This window comes from Gracilinanus agilis, chromosome 1, assembly GCF_016433145.1.
Source record: "Gracilinanus agilis isolate LMUSP501 chromosome 1, AgileGrace, whole genome shotgun sequence".
NCBI classification, from domain to species: domain Eukaryota; kingdom Metazoa; phylum Chordata; class Mammalia; order Didelphimorphia; family Didelphidae; genus Gracilinanus; species Gracilinanus agilis.
Genome location: NC_058130.1, coordinates 269,828,147 through 269,841,844, shown reverse-complemented (window position 1 = coordinate 269,841,844; position 13,698 = coordinate 269,828,147). Strand labels below are relative to the sequence as shown.

The window sequence follows — 13,698 nt, the reverse complement described above, 5'->3', positions numbered from 1 at the left end:
GGAAGGAAGGAAGGAAGGAAGGAAGGAAGGAAGGAAGGAAGGAAGGAAGGAAGGAAGGAAGGAAGGAAAAGGAAGGAAAATAGGAAGATCATTGACTAAATTAGACTAGAAGTACAAAAGTGGTAAAGGTGTTTTCCAACATCCATTTTATCAAAGTTGAACATAAGAAGCAGATAATTTGTTATAATTTCAAGGGAAAGAAAATGGGGGTGTTGGTTTCTTGTATGCCACCAAAAATGAATGATGTATTGGTTGTTTTTTTTTTATTTGAAATTTCCATTCTCCCATAATGACTTTGTTCACTAGACAGTATAAATTTTTCCACTTCAAATTCCACTATGCATAAATTATTTTAAACTACTTTAGTATATTAGTAGGAAGTAGAATAATTCTTTAATTGAGTTAAATGGCATTGTTTATCTGGTAAATACATCCCTCATAATTCTTGTTTCTAATTATGTCTGAACTCTGCTTTTCAATTTCAGACATTTTTAACATTGTCATTACAAGACATGGCAAGTCGTGTACAGTTGTCAGGACCTCAGGAGGCTGAAAAATATGTCCTTCACATGGTAAGCAGAGCCTTTCTTGAGAGATTATATAGGTGAAATTTGACTACTCCTTTAAAATATTCATAGTGCTTAAATAGCGGGCAAAAATTCATGTTTTATGTGTGAACTTTAGTATTTCAGAAGATTACATCAGTGTCAGTCTGTCAGCTAGCATTTATGACGTACTAATGGGCCAGTCATGGTGGTAATCACTGGAGAATCAAAGAAGAGCTAAAGATAGTCCCAGTTCTCAAAGAACTCACAGTCTTTTGAAATTAAGCAAACAACTCTGTACAAACAACATATATACTGATAAATCAGAAAAAAATCAACAGAGAGATAGTATTAAGAGTGTGTCAAGGGGTAGCTATTTGGCTCAGTGGAATGAGCACCAGGTCTGGAGACTGGAAGTGCTGAGTTCGTAGCTGTGTGACCCTGGGCAAGTCACCTAACCAATTGCATCAGCCTTGGAACTGATATTTAGTGTCCATTCTAAGACAGAAGAGAAGTGGTTTTTTTTGTTTGTTTGTTTTTTAAGTGGATCAAGAAAGGCTTGTGAAAGGTTGGACTTGAGGTGTGATCTGAAGGAACCCAGGAATAAGTAGAAGGAATAAAAAGGAAACAGAAATATAAAAACATAGTTATCTAACAAAATAAGACCATGGGAGTAAGTTCTCCTGCCTGGTCCAAAGCCAGCTTCCACAGTTGTGATAACAGGAAGGTGGGGTGGGGCGTGGAGCTACACAAAACTTATATCCTCCCTACATTAGCACGTGATATGAGAAGGAACATGGGAAGCTGGGATTTAGAGTCCTGGAGAGAAAAAAATCTAATTATACAAATCATAATCTAGTTGACAGCTTTCTGGAGATGAAGTTCTCCAAATTAAGTCTTTGCACAAAACATGGAATCTGTCACTAAACTCAAAGGTGAAGCTTTTCTAGCTTTGTGTGTATGTATACCTATTCCTATATATTTTATTCCACTAAAGTTGTACTGTGGTGTGTTTCTGTGTACACATTGAAATATTAGCATATTCCCATATAATTCTCCCTCTGTCCATCACAGTCACTAATGGAATTTTTAGTTACTGAAATTTGCCACTTTTCCCTTTCAAAGGAGAACATTTAGGGGGCAGCTGGGTAGCTCAGTGGATTGAGAGCCAGGCCTAGAGACAGGAGGTCCTAGGTTCAAATCTGGCCTCAGACACTTCCCAGCTGTATGACCCTGGGCAAGTCACTTGACCCCCATTACCTACCCTTACCACTCTTCTGCCTTGGAGCCAATACTCAGTATTGACTCCAAGACAGAAGGTAAGGGTTATTAAAAAAAAAAACAACAACAACAACAAAGGAGAACATTTAACCCCTGCAATACAGATAGCAAAGGTATTTTAAGATTTTCTTCCTCCAAAACCTCTATCAAAATTAACTATCTGGTTGTTATAGGCAGATTTGTAATTGAAAAGTCACTGATTTTTTCCCTTGTTGGCTGGTGTTGTGTGCTTAATAAAAGTCTGTTCTCTTTGATTCCTCTTATCTTTAGATAGAAGATGGTGAAATTTTTGCAAGTATTAATCAAAAAGATGGTATGGTCAGTTTCCATGATAATCCTGAGAAATATAACAATCCAGCAATGCTTCATAACATTGATCAGGAGGTAAATATTAATATGAAATATTTTGGTTTAGTTATTAAGATTTTCAAAGTTAGTATATGAAAACCTTACTATTTCTATGGCTTAAGAACTCATTCTTAGAACCAAATATAGGCGTTCCCCAGATTACTAATAGCTTGTGTTCCAAAAATTTGTTTATGAATATGTAGTTCAGCATACATTTTCTCATAGATGTAAGGATTAGAAAATGGTGATTAGGTTCCCAAGCCAGCTTACTAATTTTATATTGTGCCTAGCACTATTTTCAAGTATAAGTAAACATCTTTTATAGTGTTTCAATGGCAAAAATGCATTTTACATTCCAACTCAGAATTTTAGGAATACTTAAACTCTTGTCCTTACCATTTCCCTCCCCACCTCCTATGGAAATGGCATTGTTAAGGACTAGGGTTGATTGGTAACATTGTCATCAATATGTCCCCCAAGAGTTTTGGTTTTACACAAATATTCTCTTAAAAAGAATGAACAATATGGAAATGTGTTTTGCACGATAGTACATGTATAACCCAGATCAAATTGCTTATAAGCTCCAGGAGGGGGGAAGGAAAGGGAAGGAGGGAAACAATTTGGATCTTAAAACTTCAGAAAACTTACATGGAAAATTGTTATTGCATGTAATTGGTCAAATAAAATCATCTTTTTAAAAAATCTTTCGTAAGACTGGGAGATCTAAGTAGCAGGTAGACAACTTGTTAGAATACTGAATCTGCACAGGATAAAGTAGATTAAATTAGTTATTAGTACCTTATGTATTTTGAATTGGAAAATGGGCTGTTAACTTTATAGCAACTTCCCTATGTCCTTTCATATGTATTGATTGTCATCAATTAAGGACTATTTATAGTTTGGGAGAGTGAGGAACAGAAGTAGCTTCTTATATAAATTGATTCTTCATTCATTAATTTTTAATAATTAAATACATTACTGATATAAGTCTTTGAATTGCACTAAAAACATAAATCCTAGAAGTGCTAAGGAAGCTAACCTTAAATGGTAATTAAGCATAAGCCTAGCAAAGTTTCATAATGAATTTAAAATCATTGTATACTTTTGCATGCATATTAGGTGTATAGGTGGTGATGATGGTGGGAGAATTGAAGTACACATACTATTATGTGTATGAATATGAGGAAAAGGATTCGCTTCAAGACTTGGAATCCTAATTGCCATATAGTTTTGGTTAATGTATTTTAATGTCTTTATGTCTCTGAACAAAATGTAATTTAAGTATGCCAATTTCCCTTTCATAATATTAAGCCTAAATTCATATATCTTAGATGCTGAAATGTATAGAGCTTGATGAGCGGCTCAAAGCCATGGATCAAGAAATCACAGTGAATCCTCAGTTTGTGCAAAAGGTGATTACTTTTTCTCTTTATTTAAAGTGGAGAAAGGAAGGTTGGAAGAGAAAGGGATCTAAATGACTGCTTCTGAAATAGAATTAGGATTTCAGATTGTTGTAATAGCTAAGTACCAAAACATTCAATTACGGATCAGGAGGAAGAAACATTCTTGTAGCTTGGTTAGTAGAGCTTTCAGTTCTTGATATCATGACCGTTAGACAATTTTATTTAAGAAAGATTGAGGACTGATTCTTTGAAATGAATTCTTTGTACAAGAAATAAGATTAATGTATAAGAAAGATTATTATAACTTTGAATAGATGAGAAATAAATAAATGGAAAGAGTAAAAAATAATCTCCCTTTTCCCCTCCTGCAGAGTATGGGCTCACAAGAAGATGATTCAGGAAGCAAGCCATCCAGTTATTCTTGAAAGCAACATTTTCTGTACTTCTAAACTGAAAGAACCACCACTTTGGCCATTGGCAAATATGAGAATGGCAGGGAGGACTGAGACATTATCTGGACATTAAGAAATTAAATTTTGTTTTGACATCTTCAGTCCTATATGCTTTCAAAAATTTCTGCAAAGAAAGGAAAAGATCTCAAACTTTTAAAAGTCTCTTGTGGATTTATTTATCTTCAGATTAACAACGTTAATGCATTAAATAATCTACCTTTTGTTTTAAGTGGCTTGAATGTTGCTGTGTTCTATAGCACTTTTTTCCCCTTCTGGAAACATTTTCTTCTGTGAGAAACAGGGATATAAAAGTACTAGATAATATTTGAAAGCTTTTTTTGGCTCCTTAAAGTCAATAATAGTTTGGTTTTACAAAAAAAAAGAAGAAAGAAAAGAAAAAAAAAGGAGGGGGAGTGAGTTTTACTTGAAAGGCAAAAGCTATTTAAGGCTTTATGGACTTTGTAGAGTTGGACATTGCCTACTAGAGTTGGCAAAATTAGTTTTTAATTTCCTGAGGAACCAAAATATTTACACAGTCTGCTGGTGTACTGGTGTAGAATTGAGAATTAAAGGGATGCTATCAAACATTTTTAAGCACTTTCCAAAATAATGGTGCATGCAATACCCTTTTATAGTCTTGAACATAGCTTTTTTTTTCCCTCTGGCCATTTTAGTTTCTGCATTTGGTATGCACCTGATTTGTTTTCTGCCCTTACTTCTTATTTAAGTAGCATTTTCAATTAAGCTGCAGTTAGCATGATTTTATTTTGATTATTTAGTCAATTTCATTCACAGAGTTCTGAGATTAATTTGACTATCAGTTACACTGAGTTCACCCTATAATATCACAGGGCCTATCTAATTTTTTAACCTTTGAATTTTGCTAAGATGAAAAGTTTCAAATGAAAAAAACATCAAGATTGGTTTGATCCAAAACTACAAGATATTTGTTTTTCTAACGTTTACTTTTTTAAAGTGTTGACATGCTTTCGTGTGCCTTTTTTAGTGTAGGGTGTTAGTAAATCAGGTTTTCATTATTTAAAAGTCTATGAGCCTCATTGTCGTTACTCACAGTATGGACTAAATGTAGGCCTTTACATGAAATGAAGTATTTTGTAAAGCAACATAGCCCTTTTTTTTTTTAGTATTTCTCATCTCTGCTTTTGTTTCACTATTTTTAACCAGGTTGTGCTCCTGTGCTTCTATAGCTGAAGTGTCTTAATTTATAGTTCTGAAATGGACTTAAATTACTGACTTATTTGTGATGGAAATAATGGTGTCCTGTTGTTGAAAGACAGTTATTGAGAAGTGACATAATCTACAGTACTTTCTCTGTATGCTTGGAACCCCTAAGCATAAGTAAAGTGAAGCGATTAATAATGAAACACTGTACAATTTAGAGAAACTTTGCAATATAATAGAGCACTGGTCTGGTTTTCAGAAGATCTGGGTTCTATTCCAGGCTCTGTCCCTAACCAGTTGTGTGGATTTGGATAACACATTCATTCTCCAGGCTCCTTTTTCCTTATCTATAAAATGAGAAAGTTGGATTAAATCTCTAAGATCCCTTCCAACTCCAAAATTCTATCACTATGGATTGGTATTCTCATAATCCCAGATTCAATTTTTGGAAACAAAAGTAAAGAAAATTACCTGCTCAGATGTGAAAGAGGTGTCACAACAGTTTGCATTGTTTCCATTCCTGCCTATAAGAACTACTTATGCCTTGGCTTAGTATGGTCTTTGGCCTCTTTTAGTGATGAGGGAAAAATAAGCTATTGAAATATATTTTTGTTCTTCAGTATGAAGCAGTGACCTTTGATGTCTTTTTTTAATCCAAAATTAACTGTTTCTGAATTACCAGGATCTACAATAAAAGCTGTCTGAGACATGATGCAGAAATAACTCATGGTGGCAGACAGGTCAGAATTTTGGTAGAATAACTCTCCTTATTGTGGAGAATATTCATTCTTTCCTACAGTGGATCCAATAAAAAAGAAATGCCATTTCACCCTTGTTGCCTTTTCCCTGTTTCATCCTGCCATTTTCTGAATTAGTTAATGATGTATTATCTATTTGGGTTTATAAAAATCCAGCGGAGGAAATGACCATTGGACATTGATGCCTGTCTAAGATTCTAAGTTTGAGCTATTAGCATGTGCAGTTTTTTAACCAACAAATCTTCCCAAAATGGTGGCTAAAATAGGTGTTAGGTATAATATTTCACTAATAATCATGAACATTTATATAGCACTCTTAAGATTGGCAAAGCACTTTCCCCATAATAAAAAATATGAGTGTAAGCTTTGACTCTACTATTGTACATTTAGAAAAGTCAGATCAAAGAAATTATACATGTGTTACCCTTGATCAAAGAGCTAGTAAATGGAGTAACTTGAACCTAGGGCTCCTGACTCTTTAAGTCTAACACTCTTTCAACCATGCCACAGTAACCTTTGTTTAAAGCTTAGCAGTAGGAAACTTTCGTAAAAATTCTTGCATATATGACACCTGTAGTATTTTATGTGAGCCAAAATACAACATATATATACTGCTATGGCATTTAAGGTACTGTTTAGAGCATTTTTACCAAATATTCTAGGAAAGACAATGGGAAGGTATTTTTAAGCCAAAGAATGTCATCACTTGAGCAATAAAATAGTGGCAACTTTCTCTCCCACATTGGTGGGATCATTTAAATTAATTGGGTTTTTCATTGATTCAAATTGTTCCCAAACTATTTGGATTGAGCATTCCTATGAAGGATACTACGAAGTAGCCTTTGTAATACAGCAGTAGTTCTCAAGTATATTTTTCAAGTATAAGGACCCTCTTTACAGCTAAAACTTTCAAAGATGCCCAACATGATAATAGTTGACTTTTTAGGAAAAGGCATTGTGGCAAAAAGTTTCTGTGTATTCACATGGCCTTTGAATGAATTTGTATTTTATTAGTCACAATAGCAAAAGAAAAAATATTTCATCCCACAAGTTAAAAAAAATTCCAATTAGACATGTGAAGGATATAAAAAGTAATCACCATAAATATTATTCATGTTGTATACTTTGTAGAGATCAGAAACCTCCTATTATAACTTAATATATCAGAGGCCCCAAGGTTGGGAACTACTGTTTTAGAGAAAAATAATTTGCTTCAACAGGGGACTTTATAGTGCAGAAATTCCATAAACCTTAGATTTCAAAACTCTGCTTACATATTTGGTTTGGTCAGTGCTCCAAACCATTTATGTTCATCAGTTGCCCTGACATGTCCAGATTCCCTTCTTTTTCTGTTAGATCCTATAATGAAATTGTAATTCTGAATTTTCTTTAGCTCTCAAAAATGGTATTGTATTACTATGAACAAAGAATTATGCCTGCAGCTTGAACATTAGATTATAAGAAAAAAACTCCTACGTATACATAAATCTGAACAATTGAAAAGAGCATTTATTTTTTAAAAAGCCTAGAAAAGAAAAGCTATTTCTGCAGATGAGAGTATTTGCACCTATATGACAAGTGCATTGAGGATAGATGGATTGATGATTTTAAAAAAATCAACCAATGTCATATTTCTAACTAATAGCTAAAATTAGAATTTTTTCTTTTCATTAGCAGCTAGCTTTAGGGGACAATAAACTCAAATCTTATAAATAACTTAAAATTACAATGAAAAGCTAAGTGGCATTTGGTCAGAGTCATTTGCATTGGGGACTCTCCCCACTCTTCCCCGCCCCCAACCAAAATCAAAAGCCAAGTAACTGAAAAATTAGCTTTCTGAAATTGCTTTGGTACAAATGCTTGGAAAAATAGCTTGGTGCGTATTGTATAGAACTGGCCTCACAGTCAAGAAGACCTGAGTTCAAGATTCCTTTTAAAAGTTACCTGGCCAAGTCACTCAACAGATAGCTCTTTTAAGACTAGATGTTGCCAAGCAATTGCCAATCTCCAGTGGTAGAGAGAGGTCTTGATGCCAATGAAATCACAACTCTGGACCAAAAAAAATATATTAATTGTTCTTTGTTTTGATTGGGTATGTTTGTTTTTGAAGAAAATTATCAGTTTACTATTTCCAGAATTGTATTTGTGGAAACTCCCCTAAATAGGAATAGTTGATTGTTTGATATTCAAAACAGCTTGGGTCAAGAATTACTTTTACCTTGTGAAACAAGATAGCTACTGCATATTGCTTTTGTTTCTAATATCCATCCTGCAGCTGACCTAAACCATTACCTGGCAGTCTATTTTTAAAATCTCAGAAAGAGACACTTTCATGGATGACAGAAAGCCATTAAAACTTGTCAGGAAATTTTTATCAAAACTCATCAGGAACATTTTATAAAGATGATCAGAATACTTCTGTGAAAATTAATGTGAAACAAAAGCACTTCTCAAAACGTTGTTACTATTTCATACAGCAAAATATTCCCCTTCTTAAATTTGGAAGGTGTAATCAAGGGTCGTAGTGGTTTGGCCTAAAAATATAAGCACTAAGCACTTGTGCTTGTGGATTATTGTCTGAATGAGAAAATAAATAACCAAGGATCCATTTTAATATTCCCAATAGTTTATAGAGTTTAACTCTTCTCTGCTTTTCACTTTTCTCTTATGGTGATCTGGGCAACAGATCGATATACATAAAACCCTTGGTCTCAATATGAAGACTTCAGAAAAGGGTCTTCATTCATTTGAACTCCACTTTTTCTTACAACAATGAAATACTTTGAAAGGATAGTTAAGCATAAAGCGATCTCAGTCCAAACTGACTCAGCAGTTATTAAATGTAGTACTGTCCATTTCCAAACACTTTAGGTTCAGCACTGAAAGGAGAAATGTAATAAATGCAAGGTGGTAGTTTTTCCAATGCTGTTTCTACATTTAATGTTTCCGCAAATCCCAAATACAGTTCAAAAGCTCTTAGATTTAAGAGTATTTCAGAATAGAATTCAATGTGTGTGTTAGTGAAGATTATTAAATTCGTGTTATGAATGTTGCAGCTGGATTGTCTTTAAAGGTTAATTTGCACTAATTCTGTGTAGTTGGTTTTTTTTAACTTTTTAGACTGTCTGCAAAGTGTCCACATTATTGTGCACCTTTGGAATTTCATGTAACACAAAAAGATCCCTGTATTTAACCATTGATCAAATGGTCATCATACCATTGTTTTTTTAAAGCGTATTTTAGGGAATACATGCAGAATAGCTAGATGAATAAAAAGAAGCGACCTAGAAGAAATAACTGATGACAGAGTTAACATGCCATATCAAGAAGTATAATTTGTCAATTTAATCCATCTGTAGTATGCATACTGTTGGGTTTTATTAGAAGTGGCAACCGCTGACTAAACCTCAACCTATGCCCTCATAGTTTGTTCTTAGAAAATAGTATAACCTAAGAAAGAATGGTGGCCTGCATGGGCAAACAGACAGGAGTAGTTAATCCTGAGATAAAAAAGAAAGAAAAGTCTAATTGTAACATTGAAAAATAAAAATGAAATGCAAAAAGATACATAATTGCCAACCTTTGTTTGCTTCTTTTTAAAAAATACTCTTACTAGGAAATATCATTTTTTAAGACCACTCATATACTCTATGGAATTTGCTAGCAATTATTGAATGTCCATTTCCAAACACTTTGGGTTCCTCACTGAAGGGAAAATGTAATAAAATAAATGCAAGGTGGTAGTTTTTCCAATGCTGTTAATATATTTGATGTTTTTGCAAACCCCTAATGCAATTTAAAAGGTCTTAGCATTCTCTTATCAAAATAGAAATCAGTTGTGTGTTAGTGAAGGTCTAAAATTGATGTTATAGTAAGCAAAGCTCTCATTCATCTAGAATTTGATGGAATATTTTCCTGGATGAAGTCATTATGGTTTAGGATTGAGATTTTTAGATTCTTCCATTGTTAAACATCTCCATAGGAACTGGTACTAACTGAAAATTGTAGAAAATATTTTTGTATTCTAAGATATGCTTGTTTTGCTTATAAGAGTAGAAATCTGTTGTTTAAAATTTCTGTACATGAGATTCAGAAGACCTGGATTTTTGCTCTTCAGTGTTCTGTTGAGTGTGTGACCTTGAGCACGTCATTCCCATCCCTTATTCCCCACCTCAAGTTATCTGTTAAAATGAGGAAGCTGAACTAGATCTCTAAAAACTCTAGGTTTGACTTATCTGTGATGTTTTTTCATTAGCCAATATGATACAACTTTTGTTGACTTTTACTGAAGGACATAGTCTCTCTATTGGAAAGACACAAGAAAATACAAATAGGCTGCCCTTTCTTATAAATTGGTTTATATTTATCACCAAGAAACTGAAAGCACTGTTCACTAAGTGTTTAATAAGGTCTCATAATAGTAAAGGTTGCTGACTAGATTTAGCCCTTGCTCACTGACATTTAGAATTTTTATTTTGATTCTTCTAAAAAGTATTTTAAGTGACATATATTTGTTGATCACCAAAAATTGACACCAGAAAGGAAAGAAATAGGAAAGTAGCATGAATAATTGAAATCTCTAACTCTAAGCCTCATTAAAAATTTTTCTATATTCTCTCAAATTAGTTCAATTCAACAAGCATTGGGAATACAAAGGCAAAAATGAGAAGTCTCTTCTTTCAAAACTCTTACATTTAAACTTCTAAACCAAAGATATTAAGTAACAAAATAACAACATGCTTGGAGTGACAGAACATTGGGCCAGAAGTTAAGACCAGAGTTTTAGTCCCCTTGCTGCCCCAACTATGTGACCTTAATCAAGTCACTTAATTTCTCTGAGCTCTGCTTCTCTCATCTGAAAAATAGAAGTTCTAAAAAGATGAGTTGAAAAAAAAAGAGGGAGAAATCTGAATGAGGAGATGGAGGAGAAAATTTAAGTAAATGGTTCATACTAGCTGTAACACAATCCTATTTGGCTCAGTTTCCTCATGTGTAAAGAAATGAGCTGAAGAAGGAAATGGTAAACGACTAGTATCTTTGCCAAGAAGACCCCAAATGCAGTCACGGAGTGTTGGATACAACTGAAAAACGACTGAACAATAATAATAACTTTAAAGGAGCAAGCAGAGGGATAAGATGTCAAAAGAGATGACTAGCATATACAATATTAAATATCATATTTGCAGGCATATTTTTTTAGAGAAGCAGCTAGATGGATATTACAAATCTGGAGTCAAAATACTCAAGTTCAAATATGGCTTAAGATGCTGCCTCTATATAATCCCAGTCAAGTCTAGAATTGCCAACATGCAAGCAATTCTCTGCCTCAGGTTCCTTATCTGTAAAATAGGAATAATATCTACCTCTCAGGGTTGCTATGGAGATAAAATAAGATTGTTTCTAAAATCTTTTACAAACCTTAAAGCACTACATAAACACTCATTATTATAAAACAAAGCATGTGAAATCTAAGGAAGATCACTAAAAGAGAGAAAGGTAAGGCTATAGGAGAGATGGTCTTTAATTTAGCATTTAAACAATGGGGAAGAATTTAGCAGACAAAAAGGAGAGATAATCCTGGACACAGAGGATAGCCTAACCTGAGTAATGTCAACAAGCATATATGTTTGGGGTGTAGAATTCTGTGGAGTATAAAGTATGTAAAAGTAGAAATAAGAAAGATGACTCAAGAAGTAAGGTGCTTTAACTGGTGGAAAACTTGAATGACCAACAGAAGTATGAATTTTCCTCAGAAGGCAGTAGGCACAAAAAAATTCTAAATAGGAAGAAACATGACCAGAAATATGCATAAGAAAGGTTAACTGGCATTAGAATGAATTGGAAAATAGAATGAGCAAAGGTAAGGAAGAACTTTAAGAAGATCATTGCTGTGTACAAAAATCCTAAATAACACACAAAGATTGTACATTGTGACCAAGTAAGATTTATGCCAGAAATGCAGGGGTGGTTTGGTATAGGAAAATATAATTCATTATATCAATTATAAAAGTAACAAAAATCATGTGATCATATCAATAGATGCAGAAAAATCCTTTGACAAAGTATAACTCATTCCTATTTAAAAGCACTTGAAAGAGGGCAGCTCAGTGTATTTAGAGACGGGAGGTCCTAGGTTCAAATCTGGCCTCAGACACTTCCCAGCTATGTGACCCTGGGCAAGTCACTTGACCCCCATTGCCCACCCTTACCACTCTTCCACCTAGGAGCCAATACACAGAAGTTAAGGGTTTAAAAAAAAAAAAATAAAAGCACTTGAAAGCATGAGTTTAAATGGATTTTTCCTCAAAACAATCACCTACCCAGACCATCAGCAAACATTATTTCTAACAGTGATAAGCTAGAAGATTTCCCAATGAGATCTATAGTGAAACAAAGATGCCCATTATCACCAATATTATTCAGTGTTGTATTCAAAATACTAACAATAGCAATAAGAGAAGAAAAAAATTGAAGGAATCAAAAAGCACAACGAGGTCATAAAACTCCGTTTTTGCAAGTGATATAATATACTTGGAAAATCATAGATTGAACTAAAGTACTAGTTGAAACAATTTTAGCAAAGTAGTGTGACAATTAGATTAAGTCTACACTTCCCATCTTTAGATTTAATCACTAAAAGTGAGGACACCTCTAATTCTGGGAGGTCCGTAACCCACATGTGCTAGATGGGTGACAAATCAGAATCAACTGACTGCCCCCTAGGCAGTACTATGAGAAATGTCTATTGTGATTGGACATGCAAATTAAGAGGGAGGCACAGGAAGTGACACATAAGTGACCCTTTTAAAAGGAGATGGTCCTCAGTCAGCTGGGGGCTTCTGGTGAAGAGGGTGGATAGTGAAGATCTTGCTCTTCTGATCCATGGAGGTGGTGAGTTTAAAGACTGACTGAATCTTCCTGAACTTCTCTTAAGGAACTTCCTTAATATACTCTGTGAATGAAGCTTTACTTCATTTACCTCTGGGCCTCTGGCCCTCTGACTCTCAGCTGAGGGTTATTTAGATCTACTTGGATTAATTAGAGGATTGTAGTAAATTACCTACTGGGTTAGATTCTTATTTCCTTATTTCTCTCTCCTTAATTGTAAATAAACTTACATAAAAGTCAATTTTGACTTGAGATTATTCTTAATTGAGGATTGATAATAGTTCAATCCTCTGGCAACCATCTTTTAATATATTGAACAACAACAACAAAAAAAACCTTTTCCCCCCCCTCACAGTAGCAAGGTGTAAAACAAAGGCCCATTAATCATCATTGTTTCTCTATATCACCAACAAAGCTCTGCAAGAAGAAATAGTAAGAGATCCCCCATTAAAAATAACCACAGAAACAACAAATTGGGAAAAAATCTTTATAACAAAAACCTCTGACGAGTCAAATTACTCAAATATACAAGGAGTTAAATCAATTGTATAAAAAATCAAGCCATTCCCCAATTGATAAATAGGCAAGAGACATGAATAGGCAATTTTCAGATAAAGAAATCAAAACTATCAATAAACACATGAGAAAGTGTTCTAAATCTCTAATAATTAGAGAAATGCAAAACAACTCTGAGGTATCACCTCACACCTAGTAGACTGGCTAAAATGATAGTAGGGGAGGGTAATGAATGTTGGAGGGGATGTGGCAAAATTGGGACATTAATGCATTGCTGGTGGAGTTGTGAACTGATCCAGCCATTCTGGATGGCAATTTGGAACTA

General features: G+C 34.1%; 1 protein-coding gene across 1 annotated transcript in view; it reads left to right on the top strand.

Moving 5' to 3' along the window:
- Window positions 1-4,614, top strand: part of COPS3 (COP9 signalosome subunit 3) — a 46,057-nt gene extending 41,443 nt beyond the window's left edge. Inside the window, exons 6-9 of the mRNA XM_044679893.1 lie at window positions 486-572; window positions 2,097-2,210; window positions 3,506-3,586; window positions 3,949-4,614. Of these exons, the coding sequence (XP_044535828.1) occupies window positions 486-572; window positions 2,097-2,210; window positions 3,506-3,586; window positions 3,949-4,002 (336 nt within the window). The 3' untranslated portion in view covers window positions 4,003-4,614. The remainder of the gene's footprint in view (window positions 1-485; window positions 573-2,096; window positions 2,211-3,505; window positions 3,587-3,948) is intronic.
- The last annotated feature ends 9,084 nt before the right edge of the window (window positions 4,615-13,698 follow it).